This window comes from Balaenoptera acutorostrata, assembly GCF_949987535.1.
Source record: "Balaenoptera acutorostrata chromosome 3 unlocalized genomic scaffold, mBalAcu1.1 SUPER_3_unloc_1, whole genome shotgun sequence".
Classification (NCBI taxonomy): domain Eukaryota; kingdom Metazoa; phylum Chordata; class Mammalia; order Artiodactyla; family Balaenopteridae; genus Balaenoptera; species Balaenoptera acutorostrata.
In genome coordinates, this window is record NW_026645489.1 from 1,279,220 (window position 1) to 1,302,068 (window position 22,849).

General features: G+C 37.7%; 1 protein-coding gene across 8 annotated transcripts in view; it reads left to right on the forward strand.

The window, feature by feature from the left end:
• Window positions 1-847: 847 nt before the first annotated feature.
• Window positions 848-22,849, forward strand: part of UNC79 (unc-79 homolog, NALCN channel complex subunit) — a 253,057-nt gene continuing 231,055 nt past the window's right edge. For all 8 annotated transcript variants that reach the window (XM_057539170.1, XM_057539172.1, XM_057539174.1 and 5 more), the window contains exon 1: window positions 848-926. In XM_057539170.1, coding sequence (XP_057395153.1) covers window positions 905-926 — 22 coding nt within the window. In that variant the 5' untranslated portion in view covers window positions 848-904. The remainder of the gene's footprint in view (window positions 927-22,849) is intronic.

The following is a 22,849-nucleotide window of genomic DNA, read 5'->3' on the forward strand; positions in this document are numbered from 1 at the left end:
CTGGGTGACTGCATGGAAGCCCACCTAGGTTCCTCCTGTTTCCAATCTTGCATTTTCCTTTTCTGTGGCTCTTCCGGCTTCACCGTCCGTGGAAATCTCCTCCTTCCCTAGACTCGACTTCTAAAGTCTTCTCACAGCCCCCTGGCAATGGGACCTCCCATCCTGATCATCAGCAGGAGAGCCCATCAGAGAGGGGAGACAGAGGGCACGGACCGCAGCACGCCGGGAAGCCATGCTGAGGGTTACTTCTGCATTTCCTTCCTCGCGGTCCTCAGGAGCGTCCTCGCTGCCCTCCGGCCCCGGCTCTCTCCAGCCCGCCCCTGATCCGCCTCCCTCTCCTTCCGCACAGAGGCTGAGACCAGGCGTGGGACGCACCTGTGTCCCTCTCCGGTCACCGCGTTGAGACACCAGGGCTGCTCCCGGAACAGGATTTACAGGCCCGGAGAACGCCAATGGGAGATCCAAATGGTCGGGGACTCCGGCACTTTAAGAGGCTTTTCTCTGGGAAACACCCGTCCCCTCCGTGCGCCTTATGAATGGAAATCCTCCTCCCCCGGTCGAGCCCATTCTCCCATTTCACCAGGAGCCGCAGCTTGCTCCCTCCTTTCGGTCTCCCCGCCCACATCAACGCGGGCAGCTCCAGGAGGGGACGGACAGGAAGCCTTTGGCCGCCTATTAAATCCCACCCATTTCTCCGGGGGCGATTTCCTAACCTTCCGGGACCGAATTCTGCAATTTGATGTGCGTTTTGTCCGAATGGTAGCGACACGGGCCTAAGGGAGGGGGAAAGCGAGGGGGTGGGGGTGGGGGGGTATGCGCTCTTTTCCTCGCAACATCGCTGGCGGAGCGAGGGAGCTCACACGACACAGATTTTGGGGCAAAGCCTTTGCATCTGGACAGCACCATGTCCACCAAAGCGGAGCAGTGTAAGTAGCAGCCGGCCCGGCGTTCCGGCCCGGCCTCCGGCTGGGAGCTATTGCAGCTGCAGCGTTTGCGGCTGCTGGGAGACCTTGGCCTCGTGCTGGTGCGGGGGTGGGGGCTGAAGTTGGTGGGGGGGTGGGGCGTGGGGGGGGGGAAGAGAAGGTGGGGGGAGGGCGGACGCTAATGGGAACGCGGCGCTGTCCCCGGTGCTGAAAAATTATGCGGGCTTCCTCGGCTGGTGGCGGGGTTTGGCAAGACCGAAAGACCCTACGAAACGAAATTAAAATGGGGTCATTTTCGGGAAGAAGGGGCCTCGTATCTTTCAGATAAATATTTCGGTATCTCTTGTTGGAGTGGGGGAAGGGGGCAGCAGCACATCAGGGGCGGGGAACTGTCAGTGCCATCCGAGTCTGCCGGGCCTTCTGAGCATGCCCAGTTCTCGGTGCTGGAGCCATAGGGGAGTTCGAGTCTGCAGTTTCCACTTTGGGTTGGAGAGGCTAGAAGGCAGAGAAGGGGGAGGGAGGATTCTGGAGTCTGAATCCTGGATTCAGTGTGAGGAAAATCAGCTCAATAACACCAGCACTAATGCTAAAACTAACCACAACCAGAGGTTAAAGCCAGAGTCAGTGCTTGCAAGAAAGTGAAAGGGGCTCTGGAAAAATGATCTCATTATTTTTCCAGAGAGGTTTCCTTTGTAGGGCAGCTCACACAAACTATAAAAAATAGCAGGAGGATTGTAGTTGTCCCAGGAATGATTGGCTGTGTGTTTGGTTGGAAACAAGCTGCTAACTCCTTGTGGACAGAGGAAGTTTCTAATAGGCTCCCTATAGCCTTTCGTATTGCAGTGCGCATTAGTAGGCCTTTGGTATGTACTTGGTAGGTTGATTAACATGAAAGCTTTTCCTGAGTGCACTTGAAGGATTCAGGAACTTAAACTTCTGTAAATAAAAGGTGTTTTTATTAAGCAATGAGTTTGAATTATTGACAAGTATACCAAAACCTATTCATCGAATTGACTCTAGTTTCTTTCAGAACAGCACAAGGTTATGTTGTCACTGCTTGAAAGTCTTTTTAATTCTTCTTTGGAATGGCTATTAAAGCCATTTTGTGAGACACCAAAAAACAGTAGTCTCATTATTTTGGGGCAGTAGCTTGAATTTGTTAAAATGCAGTATGTCACTTATTCACCAGGTAGATTAAATGAACTGAAGACTCATAGAATTCCCAGACTGATGCTTCATTAGAGATCCTTTATGAGCACCTACCATCCAGTGCTTGTACCTCTACATAAACTTTTTCTTTTTTTTTGGAATCTGGAACACCTGAGTTTGAATCCTAGTTCTGCCATTTACTGTTTGACCTTGGGCAAAATAATTGACGTCTATGAACTTTATTTCCTCATCTGTAGACCTGGGGTAATAATGCCAGTGGGGTGGTTGTGATTATAGGTGAGAGAATACACATCAAATGTTGAGTAGTGAGTCCAGCATATAGCAAGTACTCAATAAATGACAGTTATGATATTGACAATCATTTCCCACTTATTAGTCCATCTCTTCTAAATCATTAGGAAGTTCTTTTGTGATTTTTTGGCCTGTTTTAGTTAAATCTAAACCTCAAAGATAAATTTGGCTTCTACAGAGGCTTTTGAAAAAATTATGCATTACGTTTTGAGTAATGGTAACATAGTTGGAATCGGTGCAGAACTTGAGGATATCACACCCTTAAAGATTTTATTTTAGTACAGTTGTTAAAAAGACCACTACCTGTCATTTGCTTTTACAGTTACGTATTATGTAAGAAATATCAGGTTAAAGCTAGTGAGTATTACTGTCCTCTTCCTTGTTATATTTTGAGATGCACTGGATGCTTTGTCTTGTCTCTTTCCTGGGCAGTTAGTGCCAAGATGGATAAAAATCTATCTGTGGACTTGGTTGTGTAGTGCACATAGTGTGTAGTTTAGGAGGTAGTTTAGAATTTTTTGTAAAACAGGTTTTGTTTTGTTTTTTTATCTGTAGATGGAAAGATACCATATTTGAAGCTAGGACATATGGATTTGAGTTTTTCATGTCCTTCTGATTAACTGTGAGACACAAATAACTGGGCAATTAACTTAATAGTTTTGTGCCTCAGAGTTTCCATCTGTAAAGTAAGGAGTAGGAGTAGCAGCTCTCTTTGTTTAGCCGTTAGCATTTTGGAGGGCAAAGGAGGTAACACGGGAGTAGGCTGTGAAAATGATAAGGGTGCTTTGGGTGTTTTTCGGTATCTTTATCTAGGGTGGAGGGAAGTTAATCTCTTTTCTCTCTCTCTCTGACGTGCACTAACATGGATGAGCTGACACTCCAGTGCACATTATATACTCGAAAATAGAGCACATACATGAAAGGCTGCATGGTTACTGATTATGAAGGGTGAATACTTTTTAATAAAGTGAAGTTGCAGATCTGTGATCCTTGGACTCTGTAGGAGTACGGCTAGGAGGAAGGAGAAAGAGAAGGGAGGGCCGTGAGATTTTTCTCTTCTACTGGATGTGAAGGCCACCAGAACATGAGAGAACGAGAGACTTCATTTCTTTTCTGCATTCAGGAGTGTGCATAGTACCGTTTGCCTAAGGACCAAGGGGGAGATGGAGGCTTAATGCAGTGTCAAAATGATATTTCTGTTACTCTTCTTCCTGAGACCTCTTGATGTAGGTACAGGCTTCTTTGGTACAGGAAGTGGACATAGTTTGGTTGAGCCAGCAAGAGGAAGTATTGCATTTCAACCAAACAAATTACGTGACTTAACCTTTGAAATGTAACATATCCCAGTTATGTGAAAGATGATCTTATTTTTATGTAGTAGCATTTTCTTTAATAAAATAAGTGATAATGATGAAAGAGAGTCTAGGTATAGTTAAGATATACTTTGGAGCTTGTTTTATACGTTCAGTCAGTTTCCTGTGCTTTGTGCAGAACATCATAACAGGAGGTGAAAGCTTCCTAGCAGTTTCTCAGGCGATTGCACAAGAGTTACAGGCTTTTTCCTTGAAATGCTTCTTTTTCTTAAAGTCAAAGTTCACTGTCATGAAAATGTTTATGTAGCTGATATAGAATGATAAAAATAAGAATTTATAGTTCTTTCATTTGGGATTCTAAAGAGGAGAAAGAGGAATCTACCCCCCGCCCCCCAGTTTTCCCTGTCTTTTAAGAGTTAAAATTGACCAATCTGGGGTACTTTGGGTGTGCTCTTTCAAAAGAAGCTTGCTTTTGATAACAGCAGAAGTTAAGAGTCAGGGTTCTAGAATCAGACTGCTGCTTGGGTTTAAATCCTGGCTCTGCTTCTTGCATTCTCTGTGCCCTTGGACAAGTTAACTCTACCTCTCTAAACCTCAACTGCATTGTTTGTAAAATGGGGATAGTCATAGTTGTGAAGATTAAATGAGGTGATCCATGAAAAGTGCATAGCACAGAATCCTGGCATATAATGAGGAGTTAATAAATAAGTTAGCTCATTATTATCATCATTATCATCAAGTATAAAACCTTGTGCTTACTGCTAAAATAAGGATAATTATAAAGTTTGGATCTAGTCCCCCCCCACCCCCCATCAGCCCAGAGTGGAGCAGAAAAAAAAAGTAGCCATTGTTTAAATGGGACATGGGCTCTTGGGCTATTTTTTTTCTCCTTTGCTTGTCTCCAAGTCTCTTCTACAACAATCAACCTAACCCATTTGGGTGGGAGTGGATCCCTGCATGGCAATTCCTTGACTTGATATATCTAGCACGGAACTGGCTGATCACCTAAACAGAACATTTCTAGGGCATGAACTGCCTATCCATCACCTTTTGTATTATGATGACAGTGTAGCATCTGGTTAACATAAATCACTCATATAAATATCCATTAAAATGTTTGTCAAATTTGGAAATTAACCTGCTGATATTTGGGGTATAAACTCAGTATAGCTAATTATAGAAATGTGAATGTGTGCCATTTTTAATGTATTTACCCTACTCAACGTCTTTATCTCAATAACTAAAAATCTTTTGAGTACATCAAAACAAACAGTTTTAAGAGTATAGCTAATTAGCAGTATGATTTGAAGTTGAACTTTCCCCTATCCCCTACATATTTAAGGGTCATACTTAGAGAAATCAATAGGGAGTTTTATTTATTTTTATGTACATTATTTGGTAATGTGACTAAAATATAAAAGCACTTCTCCTTTGAATAACATTGCAACCTGTAGCCATTTAGAAATCTTTGCACAACAACATTGCTGACTTCTTATAGACGGAACTCTAGTTTTATTCACATGTGTAAAAATTAGAGTGTACCTATTAACCATATTTGTGGTAGCAAAAAGAACACCAGGTTTTTAGCTCTGATTTCTCTGCATGATTTGACACTAGCTTTTCTATTCCTTATTTAAACTCTCCTTTTCTTCTTTCTTTGCTGGCCGTTCCTACTCAGATTTTTTCTTAGGGCTACCTTTCTTCTCCCTATCTTTAAAAACAGGATTCTGTCATTAGTTCTCTCTTTTTTTTAAAAAAAATCCCACAGACTCTTTCTCTCATTCACTCTTGTGGTATTAACTATCACCTCTATGTGGATGACACCCAAATTCAATTTTCTAGTCTAAACATGTTTCTTGAACTATGGCCTCTATACCTATCGAAGTGTCCTATAGGCAACTCAAACCCAAACTCATTGTCTTCTGTCCCAAACTTGTACTTGTTTTTTATAATACTCATTTTGGTGACTGGCTCCATGATCTATCCACCCATTCACCTAAGTCAAAAAATTGGGAGTGTTCCTAAACTTCTCCTACTCTCTACCATTACTATTTAAGCCCTAATGGTTCTTGCCCATCCAACTAAATCCCTGCACTAGCTCCTTGATCTAGTTACATTGGACTATTTTTTTCCAGTTCTTCCAGTGCACGATGTTCTTTTTGCCTGATATGCTTTCTTTCTCTTTTGGCCCTTTTCTTTGCCTTCCTAATGCTTACTTATTGTTCATTATTTAGCTTGGAAGCCCTGCGTGATTGTCACTCTTCCCCTGTATGCCCTACTCGTGTGCTCACACTGTATTGCAATCATTAGTCTTCTTGTTAGTTGCCCTAATTTGTGTGTAGACGGTATTATGTTCATCTCTGTGTCTTCAGCATGCAAATCATTGTCTAGGGCAGTGTTTGCACAAAAACTGTTTCTTGAATAAGTGAAAATGAATGAAGGTGAAGTAAATGTCTTTCATAAAGAAGGATTACATAATTATGTTTTGGATATCATTCACCTGAAGATTTCATATTTTCATTAATGTGAAGTTCTGTACTATATACAATGTTCACATGCTTTTCAAATGGATTTACAGGTAAATAAAAATATAGCTGTCCAAAGTACTTAAAACATATTTGCTAAATCAAATTTTATAGTATTTATATAACAACTTACACTTTTCCTGAATGTTCATTATATTTTTGGTTCTTTCTCTTAGTTAAAATTTTCTCTTAGTATGTTCAGCATAATAATCACAATTCCTAATTGGTAGACAATCTTAGCACGCAGGCAGCTTCTTCTTTTTTCTTTTGAGATAAAGTGACAATACATCTGAAGTCAGGGACTCTTCATGCTGTAACTTGACTTGGATCCTTTGGTAGTATACCTGTGCAAATTTTCTGTATTGATTAATCAACCAATAAATAGGCTTTAAATTGGGATTTTCATTTTGCAGTATTATTATGTTGGAAATTCACATGCATTTGTTTCTCATATTCTGAAAAGATATGGGTAGCTCTGCATAAACGAACACATACATTGGCTTAGAAATGAAATGTTTATTGCATAAAAAAACTACATTAAGCAAAAATGTATCCTTATCAACAAGCTCGCTTCCTGTAGTGTGGAAAGCTCAATCATTTCATTTAGAATTTTTAGCTTTTTTCAACCCATACGTTCTATTTCTGTCTTGTTTTTCTCTCCTTCTGGACATTTCTTGAAAGGACAATGCTTCTAAACAGTATATAGTTTATCGTGTGAGTCTCATTTACTATTTGATGTGGAATTAAAATTGGAGGGATATTCAGCATTTCAGAGTGTATTTCAAATTCATTGGTCTTAGAAGCTTGGTCTGACACTAGAACAAAACTTAAAGGATATGTGTGTGTGTACATAGGTACTTATGTATATATGTGCACATGTGTGTTTATATACCTATACATTTATATATATATATATATAAAATGCTATTTTAAGAAGAAATGAGCTTGCCTCAGAAGTGAAAATAGATAACTCCTAATCATATAACCAATTAAACATGTCAGAATTATATGTATTTGAATCTTAAGATCTCTAGAAAGGAGGGTTTAGATATCTATTGTTTGTGCCTATTATGTATTAAGCACTTTGACATATATTAGCTTAATTCATTCTCATAATACTTTTGAGAGTCAAGTGTTATTGTATTATGTAAAACTCTGGTTTTATGTCTTAAATATTCCTTAGGTACCTCATGTCCTCTTTATTCTTTTTTTTTTTTTTTTTTTTGTCCTCTTTATTCTTACCATCACCACCCTAATTATGGAATTTATCATTTCTTTATTATAACAGCCTTTTAATTTATCTCCCTGTGTCTGCTTTTGTCCCCATCAAATCTATCCTCACGTAGTCCCCTTAGTGATCCATCTAAAATACAGAGGCTATCGTGTCATTTTCATCATTCTCTTCTTTAAAACACTTCCTATCTTTAAATACCTTACTATCACCTTTGACCCACATTAGAGCTCCACCTCTTTGCGAGTTGGGTGAGCTCTTCCTAGATGTTAGACTATATACCATATACGTAGAGTAACTGCTCACTAATGTTGGATGATAGCATGACTTAATTTCGAGGCACTTTACTTTTACATTACATTAAAAAAATTTTTTAAAATTTTATTTATTTTATTTTTGGCTGCATTGGGTCTTCGTTGCTGCACGCGGGCTTTTCTCTGGTTGCGGCGAGTGGGGGCCACTCCTCGTTGCAGTGTGCAGGCTTCTCATTGCAGTGGCCTCTCTCATTGTGGAGCGCAGGCTCTAGGTGCACGGGCTTCAGTAGTTGTGGCACATGGGCTCAGTAGTTGTGGCCCATGGGCTCTAGAGCGCAAGCTTAGTAGTTGTGGTGCATGGGCTTAGTTGTTCCGCGGCATGGGGGAATCTTCCTGAACCAGGGCTTGAACCTGTGTCCCCTGCATTGGCAGGCGGATTCCTAACCGCTGTGCCACCAGGGAAGCCCTACATTACATTTTAATATGCGTTCCAGGTCCTTCTTATGTCGTCCTTTAAATGTGGCACTTGAAAAGGACTCAATACCTTATACATACCTTCACTAGTGCAGAGTACAGGAATCTATATTTCAAAATGTAAAGATTCCTTTAGCTCTTTGTATTATAATGTCAAGCCTCTGGTCTGCTGAAACCGCCAGATCTTTTCCATAGGAATACCTGTTAAGCCTGTTTTCCTTCATTCTCCAGCTGTGCAGTGGGAAGATAATAGAGCTTTGTTTAACCCTGTGTTAGTTTCCTAGGGCTGCTGTAACAAATTACCACAAACTGGGTGGATTAAAACAAGAGAAATTTATTCTCTCACAATTCTGGAGGCTAAAAGTCCAAAATAAAGGTGTTGGCAACGCCTTGCTTCCTCTGCAGGCCTTCCTTGCCTCTCTTTTACCTTCTGGCGGTTGCTGGTATCCCTTGGTGTTCCTCGGCTTGTGCTGTATCACTCCAATCTCTGCCTCTGTCTTCACATGGCCTGTGTCTCCTCTCTGTCTCTGTATCCAATCTCCCTCTCTTTTCTCTTATAAATACCCCAGTCATTGGATTTAAGGCCTCGCCTAATCCAGTATGACCTCATTTTAATCCGATTACATCTACAAAGGCCCTATTTCCAAATAAGGTTACATTTATGGGTATCAGGGTTTAGGACTTGAACATAACTTTTTGGGGAACATGATTCAACCCACTACAAACTACTAATTTCATCTTTTTAGTGTCATCTCATTGTTATGCCTGATTTTATCATTCAACATAATAGACATTTCTCCATTAGTTTTGCGTCAACTACCAAAATGATATGCATCCCTATATAAAATATTCAAAATAAAAATGTTGATCAGGAGAAAAAAAGTAAAAAAAGAATGTGGTGTGCCATTAAATAGCTTGTTTCAAGTTGCTTTTGAGCCATTGATCAATACATTTTATTTTATTTTATTTTATTTATTTATTTTTTAACTTTTGGGTTTTATTTATTTATGGCTGTGTTGGGTCTTCGTTTCTGTGCGAGGGCTTTCTCCAGTTGTGGCAAGTGGGGGCCACTCTTCATTGCGGTGCGCGGGCCTCTCACCATCGCGGCCTCTCTTGTTGCGGAGCACAGGCTCCAGATGCGCAGTCTCAGTAGTTGTGGCTCACGGGCCCAGTTGCTCCGTGGCATGTGGGATCTTCCCAGACCAGGGCTCGAACACGTGTCCCCTGCATTGGTAGGCAGACTCTCAACCACTGCGCCACCAGGGGAGCCCGATCAATACATTTTAGATAAGACAGTTTCACCAACTGCAAATGCATCCTCTTGTGGTACTACCCAATCCATATTTTATCAACTTGTCTGTTCTCTTATTCAACAAATATCTATTGGGTGTCTGCAGTGTGTCAGGCTCTGTACCAGGCTCTAGAGGAGCTTACAGTTGAGTCTACTCTGCTGAGATGTATATACTCTATCTTTAGCTTTCCTTTGTTACTCTGTCCAGATTCCCCCAAAGGAATAAGAAATTGAAGTGAACTTGCCATGACTTATTCACAGACAGCCAATACTTGCTCCTTATGATCATTATTGCACTCTCTCCTTTTTTTTTAAACTGTAGGCTAAATTTTTTTTTTTTTTTTGGTAGAGAGTTGTATTGGAATCCCCTCTCCCCCATTCAACATTTTTCTTATTTCCCAGGTTTTTCTGGCTATTCTTTTTCATTCTTCCAAACTAATCTCACAATCAAGTTGCATAGGTCCAGAGAAAAGCTTGATGGTATTTTTGAGTATCACATTAAATTTATAAAATAACAGGGAGAACTGACATCTTCAGGATGTTGAATCTCACTATCTAAGAACATTGTATGTCTTTCCAATTATTTTCAAGTCTTTCTGTGCCTTTCCGAAAAGGTGCTTTTAGAGGGGGTGCTTTTAGAATTTCTTGTTAAGCTTATGCTTAGTGTTTCTTTTGTTTTAAACATTTTTATTATTAGTTATTTTATTTATTTATTTTTGGCTGCGTTGGGTCTTTGTTGCTGTGCGCGGGCTTTCCCTAGTTGGCAGTGAGCGGGGACTACCCTTCGTTGTGATGCACGGGCTTCTCATTGCGGTGGCTTCTCTTGTTGCAGAGCACGGGCTCTAGGCGCCGGGCTTCAGGAGTTGTGGCTTGTGGTCTCTGGAGCACAGGCTCAGTAGTTGTGGCACACGGGCTTAGTTTCTCCGCGGCATGTGGGATCTTCCGAGACCAGGGCTCGAACCCGTGTCCCTGCATTGGAAGGTGGATTCTTAACCACTGTGCCACCAGGGAAGCCCCTGCTTAGTGTTTTTTGAAATTCTTTTTTTTCTATCATAATTGAGGTTTGTCTTTTCTTCTATATTTTTATTTTTATACACGAAGGCTATTGATTTTTGTATGCCTATTTTGTAACCTTACTTTACCAAATTATTTTCTTTTTGTAATTGCTTTTCCATCTATTCTTTGGGTTTTCAAGATATATAATTATATAATCTGCAAATAGAAAATAATTTTATTCTTTTCCATCCAATTCTTATATCTCTAATTACCTTCTCTTTTCTAATTGCGTTGGCAAATATTTCCACACAATGTTAAATATAGCATAGAGCGTATTCTTGTGTGGTTTTGAATTTTAGTAGCAAAGCGTCTAGTATTTCTCTATTAAGTAAGATTTAGGGGGGGGCTGAGGTAATATTCTAAGGAAGTGTCCATCAATTCTTTTTTATTGAGTTAAAAAAAACTTGAATGGTGTTGAATTTTGTCAAGTTTATTTTCTGTATCTATGGAGACCATATGACTTCTTCTCTTAACTTTATTAATATGCTGGATTGGATTTTATGTTTTATTTAATAATATTTGCAGTGATATTCACAAGTTAGATTGGTTCATTTTTTTGGGGGGTGGGGAGTAATTCTAGTCAGGTTCTGGGAACAATGTTATACTGACTACATAAAATGAGTTTGGAAGATTTCCTTCTTTTTCTATGCTCTGGAATAATTAAAGTAATATTGAGGTTTTCTGATCTTTAAAAGTTTGTTAGGGTTCCCCTGTGAAATCATCTGACCTGCTGCTTTTTTGTAGTGGAAATTTTTAACTTCTCCCTTTATTTCCTCTATGACCCTTGTTCTATTTAGACTTTCTGTTTCTACTGGGGTCAATTTTGGTAAGTTTTATTTCTCTAAATTTTTTTTCATTTCATCTAAGTTTTCAAATTTGTTTGCATAGAATTATGCAGAAGAGTCTTTTAGAAAATTTAAAATTTCCCCTATTTTGATGTTTATTTTCTCCTTGTCATTTCTAATGTTATATATTTAATGTTGTATACTTGTGTTTTCTCTCCCCATCCCTATCCCCTTTTTTCCTGATCTAGTTAGTGGTTTGTCTGTTTTATTAATTTCTTTTCTAAGGAACCAGTTTTAGATTTATTTATTAATTCCACTGTTTGTTTGTTTGTTTTTTTTTGGTTTGTAAATTAATTTCTACTTTTATTATTAATTCCCTTTTCCCCAGACGTCTTTTCTTTTTTTTTTTGGCTGCACTGCACAGCATGAAGAACTTCCCCGACCAGGGACCAAACCCATGCTCCCTGCAGTGGAAGCCTGGAGTCTTAACCACTGGACCACCAGGAAGTCCCAGACATCGTTTTTTGAAACTTTGGTGTTTTATTTTCTAGCTTCTTGAGTTGGGTGTTTCTTTATTTTAATATTTTTGATCAGGCATTTCATGCAATATATTTTATTTGACACTTCCTTTAGCTATAGGCTACAGATTCTGATAATGTCAGGTTTTTATTATTATTTTCACAAAGTTATGCAATTTAATTTTGTATTTTGCCTTTGACTCAAGTGTTGTTTAAACGTGTGCTTGTAAATTTCCACTTGGAAGGGCATTTTTGTTTATTTTGTTATTTTGTGTGTGCGTTTTCATTTCTTTTTAAGTTGAGGTATAATTAAAATATAACATTAGTTTAAGGTGTGCACATAATTCAATATTTGTGTATACTGCAAAAGATCACCACGAGTCTAGTTAACATCTTTTCATTTTGTTATTGATTTTGAGTTTTACTGCATTATAGTCTGAGAATGATATTTGCATTATTTCTATTCTTTGGAAATTATTGAGCTTTTCTCTGTGGCGTAAGATTAGGTCAGTTTTTATGAATGTTCCACGTGTACTTGAAAAGAAATTGTAATCTCTATTATTGGTGTTCAAAGTTTGATATAGATCTAAAAGATCCACCTGATTTATGTTGTTTTGGTCTTCTATACCCTTATTAATTTTTAGTCTGCTTGATCTTGGATTTTGAGAGGTATGTTAAATCTCCTATTGTTAGTGTGTTTTTGTCTATTTCTAGTTGCATCTCCTGTAGGTTTCAGCTTAATTAAAGTTATTGCTTTGTTATTGGGTTCATAAATATTAATAACTGTAATATCCTCATTGTGAATTGTAGCCTTAAGCATTATGAAGTGGTCTTTTTAATATATGGCAATGCTTTTTGGTCTCAATTCCACCTTGTCAGATATCAAGATTAAGACTCCTGTTTTCTTTTTGTGTTTGCCTGATATGTCTTTCTCCATCCTTTTATTTTTAACTCTTTTGAATCTCTTTGTTTTAGGTGTGTCTCTTGTACTCTGCATAGTGTTGAATTTTGATTTATTAGCCAATCTGAAAATCCTTTTCTTTCAGTAGGTGAGTTAAGCCCATTTACATCTATTGATATGATTAATATGTTTGTCCTCAGTTCTATCATACTTTTTTTTTTTGTCTTTTGTATCTACGTTTTTTCATTATGCAGTTGGTTTTACCTGCTTGTTCGTTCTGTTGGTTAACTTTATACTAATACCTTTATATAATACCATTAGTCCACTTTTTTTTTTTTTGGACTTACTGGTTCCCTACGTTGAAAAATATTGAAATTAGCTTGTAACCTCTTCTCCCTTGCTCCTTCTATCCCAGTATCTGATCTAAAGTAATATCCTATTATTTCCAGTTAACGTTTAATGGACAGTCATATCCATATGCACTCCTTATTCCCCCGACCCCAATTTTTGATAATTATACTTGTCTGCTATATTCTCTCTTTTATGACCATGGGTTATCTTTGTTCTATAGGAATATTTATATTTAGTGCTCACCAGTGATTCTTATATCACTGTCTCTCTCAGTCTTTTTGGTTGTCTGAGTGTTCTTTTCTGAGAGATTCTTTTGGAAGGGCTCACAGGATCAATGTACCTTGAGTTTTGGCAAGTTTATAATAGTTTGTTTGCAGCTTTTTACTTGGAGGCCAGTTTGGGTACATGTAAAATCCTTGATTCATATTTCCCTTCCTTGAGTGTCTTAAATTTGTTACACCATGTTCTTTGGGTATTAGGAATTGGTTGAAAAGTCAGGGGACAATCTTGTTTTCTTTCCCTTATTAGTGTCTTAGCCTTTTTGCCTAGTTGCCCAAATGATGTTTTATTTTCTTTTTAAAGTAATTTTCACTGTAATAGGATTCAGTGTTGGTCATGCTGAAGTGATTGTGGTGTATCCTTTCAATGTATAAATTCAAGATTTTTTTTTAATTTTAGGAAAATGTTCTGAAATTATAGAAGATAATTTAATATTTATTTTGGTCTATTGTTTGACATTCTTCTTTGAGATCCCTATCATATGTATGTTGGGTCTTTTTTGCTTATCTTCTGTATGGATCACTTTCTATTGAATGTTTTTAAAATCTCTTTCTGTATTTCTTTTGAGTTTTTTTAAAAAAATTAATTAATTAATTAATTAATTAATTTTTGGCTGAGTTGAATCTTTGTTGTTGTTGTTTGCGGGCTTTCTCTAGTTGTGGTGAGCAGGGGCTACTCTTTGTTGCAGTGTGCGGGCTTCTCATTGCGGGGGCTTCTCTTGTTGCAGAGCACGGGCTCTAGGTGTGTGGGCGTCAGTAGTTGTGGCTCGCAGGCTCTAGAGCGCAGGCTCAGTAGTTGTGGCACACGGGCTTAGTTGCTCCGCGGCATGTGGGATCTTCCCGGACCAGGGCTCAAACCTGTGTCCCCTGAATTGGCAGGCAGATTCTTAACCACTGCACCACCAGGGAAGCCCCCTCTTTTGTGTTTTTAAAAGAGTTACCTGTGCAGTATATCTTTAATAGTCTTTATATGAGCTAGCCTATTCATGTTGATTCCGCATGTATATACATTTATTTAGCTCTTAACTTGAAATGTCAAATATAAATAAAATTGACACTATTCAGTTGAATATTACCTTATTTCTCATAAATCCAAACTTATTCATTATAAGTAAGTACAAGCATCTGACTACATCATTCTGTCTTCTAGTGTAGACATGCCCAAATACCTACTTATTGGAATGCATGTAGCTTTGTCCTCTTTTTGTTTATTGTGGAAATAGTTACATATAATAAAATTCACCCATTTTCAAAGCACAGTTTAATGACTTTTGCAAAGCAGATAGAATCGTGTAACCACCACCTTAACCAGTATATGAAACAGTTCGCTTACCTTAAGAAGATTCCTTGTGCCCCTTTGCTCTTGATCTCCTTCCTGTACCACCAGCCCCAGGCAGACATTGATCTGCTTTCCATCTCTATAGTTTGCCTTTTCTAGAATTTCATATAAATGGAATCATTCAGTACATAGTCTTTCTAATTGACTACTTTTATTTAGCATAATGTTTTTGAGATTCATTCATGTTGTTGCATATATTAATATTTTGTTTCTTTTTATTGCTCTGTAGCGTTCCATGGTTTGTATATATTATTTGGGTTATTTCTAGTTTTTGGCCATTATGAATAATGCTGCTAAAATATCTGCATACATATTTTCATGGGGACATATGTTTTTATTTCTCTAGGGTGAATGCCAAGGAATGGAATTGCTTGACAATATGGTATTTAGTGTTATAAGGTATTGCCATATTGTTTTACAAAGTGGCTGTAACGTTTTGCATTTCCACCAGCAATATAGCTGCTCCATCTCCCATCCTCACCAACACTTGGTATTGACAGTCTTTTTAACCTTAGTCATTCTAGTGTGTGTGTAGCTGTATTTCATTGTGGTTTTAATTAGCATTTCTCTGAGGACTAGCAGTGTTGAACATATTTTCATGTGCTTATTGGCCATATGTATATCTTTTGGGAAATGTTTGTTCCAATGTTTTGTCCATTTTTATTAGCTTTTTTTTGGTTGTCTTCTTATCGAGTTGTAAGAGTTCTTTACATATTCTGAATAGAAGGCCTTTGTTCTGAAAAATTTCGCTTTTGCTCTGTGGCTTACCTTTGTGTTTTCTTAACTATGACTTTTGAGAAGTGAAACTTTTAAACCATGAAATCCATTTTATTAATTTTTTCTTTTATCATTTGTGTTTTGGTCTCCTGTTTAAGAAATCTTTGCCTAACTCAAGGACATAAAGATTTTTACCAGTGTTTACTTCTAGAAATATAATAGTTTTATCTCTAATATTTAGGTCAATGAACATTTTTGGGTCACTTTTTATGTATGGTATGAGGTGAGGCTTGACGTTCATTATTTCCATGTATAATATCCAGTTGTCCCAACACCATTTCTTATAAAAGCTGTCTTGTCTCCATTGAATTACTTTGGTACCTTTGTTGAAAATCGATTGACCGTGTATGTGTGGGTCTATCTCTGGACTCAATTCTGTTTATCCATCTATATGTCTATCCTTATGCCAGTGACATACTGTCTTTATTTTGTAAATTTATAGTCAGCCTTGAAATCGAGTAGTGTAAGTCCTCTAACTTTGCTCTTATTTTTCAAAATTATTTTAGCTGTTTTAGGTTCTCTGTTTTCTTATATAAATTTTGAAATCAACCTGTCATTTTTTTCAAAAGAAGCTTATTTGAATTTTGGTCTATAGATCAATTTGGGCAGGATTAGTATCTTAACAACATAGAGTCTTCCAATCCTTGGAATGATATATATGTATACTTATTTAGGTCTTGTTTAATTCCCCTTCGTAATGTCTTATAGTTGTCACGTCATTCATTAAATTTATTCCTAAGTATTTTTGTGAATGTAGTTGTTTTTCAAATTTCATTTTCTAATTATTTGGTGTTAGTTTAGAGAAATATGATTGATTTTTGTATGTTGATCTTATATTCTACACCCCTGCAATGTTCACTTATTAGTTTAGTAGCCTTTTTGCGGATTATTTAAGGTTTTCAACACACCCCATCATCATGTCATCTGTGAATAAAGATTGTTTTACATCTACCTTTCAAATCTTTATGCCTTTTATTTCTTTTCATTGTCTTATAGCACTGGTTAGGACCTCCAGGACAGTGTTAATTAAAAGTGGTATGAGTGGATATCCTGGCCTTGTTCTTGGTCTTAGGTAGAAAGCTTTGAGCCTTTCACAATATCGAACAACCTTGCATTCCTGAAATAAACCACATTTGGTCATAATGTATATCCTTTTAAAATTTTGTTGGGTTCTATTTGCTAATTTTTTTTCTTTTTGGCTGCGCAGCATGGCTTGTGGTATCTCAGTTCCCCGGTCAGGGATTGAACCTGGGCCACGGCAGTGAAAGCACCAAATTCTAACCACTAGACCACCAAGAAACTCCATATTTGCTAATATTTTGTTAAGGATTTTTGTGTCTATGCTCTTGAGAGATGTTGGTCTGCAGTTTTATTTTCTTGTAATATTTTTGTCTGGTTTTTGGATCAGGGTAAAATTGACCTCATGAGTTAGGAAATGTTCCTTTTTTCTACATTTTCTGAAAGAGTTTGTATAGAGCTGATATTCATTTTCCCTTAAATTTTTGATAAAATTGACCTTTGAAGCCATCAGGGCCTGAAGGTTTTTTCTTTCCTTTTTAACAAAGGTTTTAAATTTTAAATTGAATTTATCTAATTGATATAGAACTCTTCAAGTTTTTTTTTGTTGTTGTTGCTTTAATTTATTCTTAGTTTTGTTATTTGTGTCTTTCAAGGAATTTGTCTATTTTGACCATTTGACAAATTTGTCCAGTTGTCAATATACTGTCTTAAAGTTGTTTGTAATAATCCTTTATTACCCTTTTTTATATCTGTAGAATCTGTTGCTATGTCTGTCTTTTATTTCTTTTTTTTAAAAAATATTTATTTATCTTATTTTATTTTTGGCTGGGTCAGGTCTTAGTTGCGGCACTCAGGATCTTTATTGCAGCCCGCGGGCTTCTCTGTAGCTGTGGTGCACGGGCTTCTCAGTAGTTGTGGTGTGTGGGCTCCAGAGCACGTGGGCTCTGTAGTTTGTGGTACACGGGCTCTCTAGTTGAGGCCCGTGGGCTTAGTTGCCCCGCGGCATGTGGGATCTTAGTTCCCTGACCAGTGATGGAACCCGCATCCTCTGCATTGGAAGGCGGATTCTTAACCACTGGACCACCAGGGAAGTCCCCTATCTTTTATTTCTGATATTACATTTTATGTTCCTCTCTTTTTTTCTTTATCTGTCTAGTTAGAGGCTTATCAGTTTTATTGATCTTCTCAATGAACCAGCATTTGATTTTGATTGTTTTCTGTTTTCTATTTTATTGATTTCTGTTACTATCTATACTATTTCCTTCCTTTGGTTTGCTTTGGGTTTAATTTGCTCTTCTTTCTCCATCTTCTTAGAGTGAAAGTTTATTGATTTGAGACCTTTCTTGTTTTTGAATATAGGCACTTAAATCCCTAAATTTCCGTGTAAGCCTTACTTTAACTGCACTCCACAAATTTTGATAGGTTCTATTGTTGTTATAGTTCAGTTCAAAATATTCTCTAATTTATCTTGTAATATTTTTCATTGACCCAAAGTTTCTTTAGAAGGGTGTTGTTTAATTTCTAAATATTTGGGATTTTGCCCGATTATCTTATTTATTGTTTTCAATTTCTAACTTAATTCCACTTTTGTCAGAGAACATATTCTATATGCTTCAGTATTTTGACATTAATTGAGACTTGTTTTATGGCCCAAAACATGGTCTACACTGACCGGTAAACATTCCATAAGCACTTGAAAAGAATGTATATTCTGCAGTTGTTTGTTGATGTGTTCAAGTCGTCTATGTCCTTGCTGTTTTTTGTCTAGTTTTTCTGTCAGTTGCTGATGAAAGCATATTGTAGTTTCTAACTATGATTATAGAACTCTCTATTTTTCCCTTTAAAACTGTCATTTTTTGCTTCTTGTGTTTTGAAGCTCTGATACTGGGTTCATACTCATTTATGATTGTTATGTTTCCCTGTTGAATCATCCATTTTAACATTATGAAGTGTCTTTTTTATCCTTGTTAATGTAGTTTGTTTTGGAATCTGTTTTATCTAATATTAATAATGCTACTCCAGCCTACTTTTGTTTACTGTTTGTATGGCGTATGTTTTCCATCCATTTTCTTTTAATGTTTTATAGTTTCCTATTGGCTTCCTAGCAATTATAACGTACACCTTTAATTTTCACAGTTGATTTGCAGTTAATAATGTACTACTTTATTTAAAATATAGAAACCTTGCAACCTTATAATCTCATATCCCTCTTTAATTTGTAGTTATATGTAATACATATACATATGTTATATAAAACACAGGACAATGTTATAACTTTAATTTTAAAGTTGTATAGTTAATAAGGAAATTAAGAGGAAAAAGAAAACATAGTCTTTTGTATTTACCAAGAGAGTTGCCATTCCTGATGCTCTTCTTTCTTTTCTGAGGATCCAAGTTTCTATCTGGTATCTTTTCTCTTCAGCCCAAAAACTGTAATTGCAACTCTGCTTATGACCAAATTTCTTAGATTTCTTTTGCCTGAAAATGTCTTCATTTTGCTTCTTTTTTTTTTTACAGCAGGTTCTTATTAGTTGTCTATTTTACACATATTAGTGTATGTATGTCAATCCCAATCTCCCAATTCATCCCCTCCATTTTGCTTTTATTTTTGAATAATAATTGTGCTGAATATAGAGTTCTGCTTTGAAAGCTTTTCTTGGTTTTTTCAGTACTATAAAGATATTATTCCATCTGGCCTTTATGGTTTCAGAGGGGAATTCAGCCATCAGTTGTATTATTCCCATAATACGTATAAAATATATTGTTTTTCTCACTGCTTTCAAGATATACTGTTTATCTTTGTCTTTAATAGTTTGAATATCATATGGGCTTCTGTTAGCATAGGTTGCTAGATTTTATTCTGCTTGATGTTTGCTTATCATTCTGTGTCTGAAAATTTCTGTCTTTTATCAAATTTGGGAAATCTTTGGCCATTATTTCTTTAAACATTTTTTTCTGCTCTATTCTTTCCATTCTCCTTTTCTAATATTCCAATTACATATCCTTAATTTTACTGTTTGATGTTATCTAACAGGTTTCTGGGCCCTGTTCACTTTGGTTTTTTCAATCTTTTTTTTCCTCTGTTCTTCACCTTGGATGCTTTCTATTGCTCTATTTTCAAGTTCATGTACTCTTCCTTCTGTCATGTCCATTTGGCTGTTAAGTCTATCGAGTCACGTTTTTATTTCAGAAATTATGTTGTTCAGTTCTAGAATTTCCATCTCGTTCTTCTTTTATTATTTTTATTTTTCTGCTGGGACTTCTCATTTCTCTGATGAGAGTTTCATGCATTGAAAGCATGTTTTGTTTTACTTCATTGAGGATATTATAGTAGTTACATAAACCTTGTCTGTTATTCCAACCTCTGTTTCATTTAGTGGTCAAACTAGTTTGATTTTCTTTTCTTCTGAGAATGTGTTTTATTTTCTTGCTTCTTCATATGTTGGGTAATTTTCGATTGTGTCCTGGACATTATGAATGTTAAGTTGTGAAGACTTTGGATTCTGTTATTTCCCACTGGCCAATAGTGTTTCCTTTGTTTTAATGGGTCATTTTCTTGGCTGGACTTGAACCATAAAACTCTGTTGCTTATGCAGTAAATCCTTACTCTGCTCAAATCTTTTGCCTTTTGCTGGGCTGCTTAGAGTCTGTTTTGTACTTGTGTGGTTCAGGGGTCAGTCAGGGAGGTAGATTCCCCTACTCTCGTCAACATTCACAGTTTGCCAGTTTTCCTTTTCTGTTTCCCCAGGCCAGAAAGCTTGTGGGTTTTTCTATGTCTGCTCTCACCACTGTGCACACTGCACGGGCTGCACTTAGCTCCAGGCCCATGGAGACAGGAGCTTGCTGGTATAGTTGCCTGTCTTCCCTCCTCCTTGGTAGCTGGAATTCCCCTATCAGAGTCTCTCTGCTTCTGTTCATTCTCCTGTACCTTCAGGGGGTTGCTTTTTCATTATGTACAAGCTTCTTAGTTGTTTTCTGTGAGAGGAAGAGGGATTGTAGGTAGAGGTTTATTTTATCATAACCTAGAGTCTCTTCATTTCTTTTCTTTTCTTTTTTTAAATAAATTTATTTATTTGGCTGCGTTGGGTCTTCGTTGCTGTGCGCGGGCTGTCTCTAGTTGCGGTGAGCAGGGGCTATGTTCGTTGCGGTGCGCGGGCTTCTCATTGCGGTGGCTTCTCTCGTTGCGGAGCAGGGCTCTGGGCGTGCAGGCTTCAGCAGTTGTGGCTCACGGACTCTAGAACGCAGGCTCAGTAGTTGTGGCACACTGGCTTAGTTACTCCGCGGCATGTGGGAACTTCCCAGACCATGTGTCCCCTGCATTGGCAGGCAGATTCTTAACCACTGCGCTACCAGGGAAGCCCTTCTTTTTAATTTTAAAGAGTTCCTCCTTTCCATGCTTTATCTTTCTTAAGCATTATCCATTGCGTTTATTTACTCCTGTGTTTCTACTGGTTTAGTCTTCATTTAAAAAATATTTTTTTTTTTATTTCTAATTCTCTCCAGAGTTCTTTCACCTTGATTGTCACAATCTCTCTCTTCTTTAGTCACCTAATTTCAGTGTGTTAACAACACAGTTTCATTTTCTTAATTTCTTTTAGCTTGCTCTGAAGTATTGGGTTACAGTTTTCATCTGCTTAGTGCACGTGCCTCTGCTTCTTATTCTCTTTCTCTTATGATAAATTCACATGGGATTTTCCATTGCTCATTTTTAAAGTGAAATAGGTTTTTCTACAATTTTAAAGACAGAGGGGGTGGTTCAGGATAACTTTAGGGCTCTTCTTTTTTTTTTTTTTTTTTAAATTTATTTATGTTTATTTGTTTTATTTTTGGTTGCCTTGGGCTCGTGGGCTTTCTCTAGCTGCGGCAAGCGGGAGCTACCCTTTCTTGCGGTGCGCAGGCTTCTCATTGCGGTGGCTTCTCTTGTTGCAGAGCACGGGATCTAGGCGGGGGCTTCAGTAGTTGTAGCTTGCAGGCTTAGCTGCTCCGCAGCATGTGAGATCTTCCCAGACCAGGGCTCGAACCCGTGTCCCCTGCATTGGCAAGCGGACTCTCAACCACTGCGCCACCAGGGAAGTAGGGCTCTTCTTTTATTTTTTATTTTTTGGGCAGAGTGATAAAACAATATACTTGTGTACTTTCTGAGACCTGCTTTCTTTGGTTTTCTTTCCCATTTTAATTTGGACTTTCTTTGCGTCTAATATCCTTACACTGTTCTGCCTTGGGATTGGGATTCTCTTCCCAGCAGTTTCTTCTGAACACAGAGCTTTATCTCGAGGTTAGGCTTGGCTTGTTAGTTGTTAGAGCTGAGAGTCTGTTCCATCATTATCAGATCTTTTCATCTGAAGAACTCCCTCCTTGCTTTGACTTCTATTTTCAGATTGGGACACCACAGTTTCCAGTGAGTACCTATGGATGATTTGGGAGTTCTCTTGACCGGAGGACCATCAGAGGCCCTTATGTGTCTTCCCTATGTGTCTTCCAACATGGATACTGATATTGCATGGAAGTGTAGCTAACAGAAGTTTGTCCCTATCCACTTGTAATTGGTTCATGGGACTGCCTTGTCACCTAGTTTTGTTGTAGATAGTTTTGTCAGCCAGTCTTTGGGTTTGTCGCCCTCATTGACCTTTCCGTTTTTATTGGAGGGGCTTGGGTTTATTCGTAACCTATGCTGCTGCCATTGTCCTCTTCCTGGAATCCTCCTTTTTTAGGGTATTTAAAGTGACTCTTTTAAAAACCCTATTCTATGGTATTTAAGATCCATTTCTTGGATAAATGGCTGTTGCCTTTAGAACCAGGCTTGTGACTACTCACCCACTCTCTACGTCTGTATCAAGACGAAGTCACAGCAGTCCCTTTAGTCCTTTCTTTTTTCCTGTTGCCATTAAGAGGAGATGACCAAAACTTGTAAATATGGGAACCTCCTAATCAATGGCAATATTGAGCTTTCTTTATACCACTAGGCTTAGGCTTGCTCTTCAGTTTTCTGAAATGAAATAATATAATGTTTATATACACTATATACATGCTCAGGGGATGAAACTATAAAGAAAAGCAAAGAAATGATTCAGAAAATTTAGAAAAGAATTTACCTTTATGGTGAGTGAGAGGGATGAAATTAGAGATAGATACACATAAGATACAGGAAATGTTCCATATTTTAATCTGGGTGGTGGGTACATGAGTATGCATTTAATATTATTTTGAATCTGTATATATAATTTTATGTTCTCTTTCATAACATCAAGAGAAACTAAATAGAGTCTCTGGAAAACAGTCCATATTCAGTATTCATGAGAGTCCCTTCCAGGGACATCACTGAGCAAGGTCAGGAGTGAGTCCAGAAAAACAA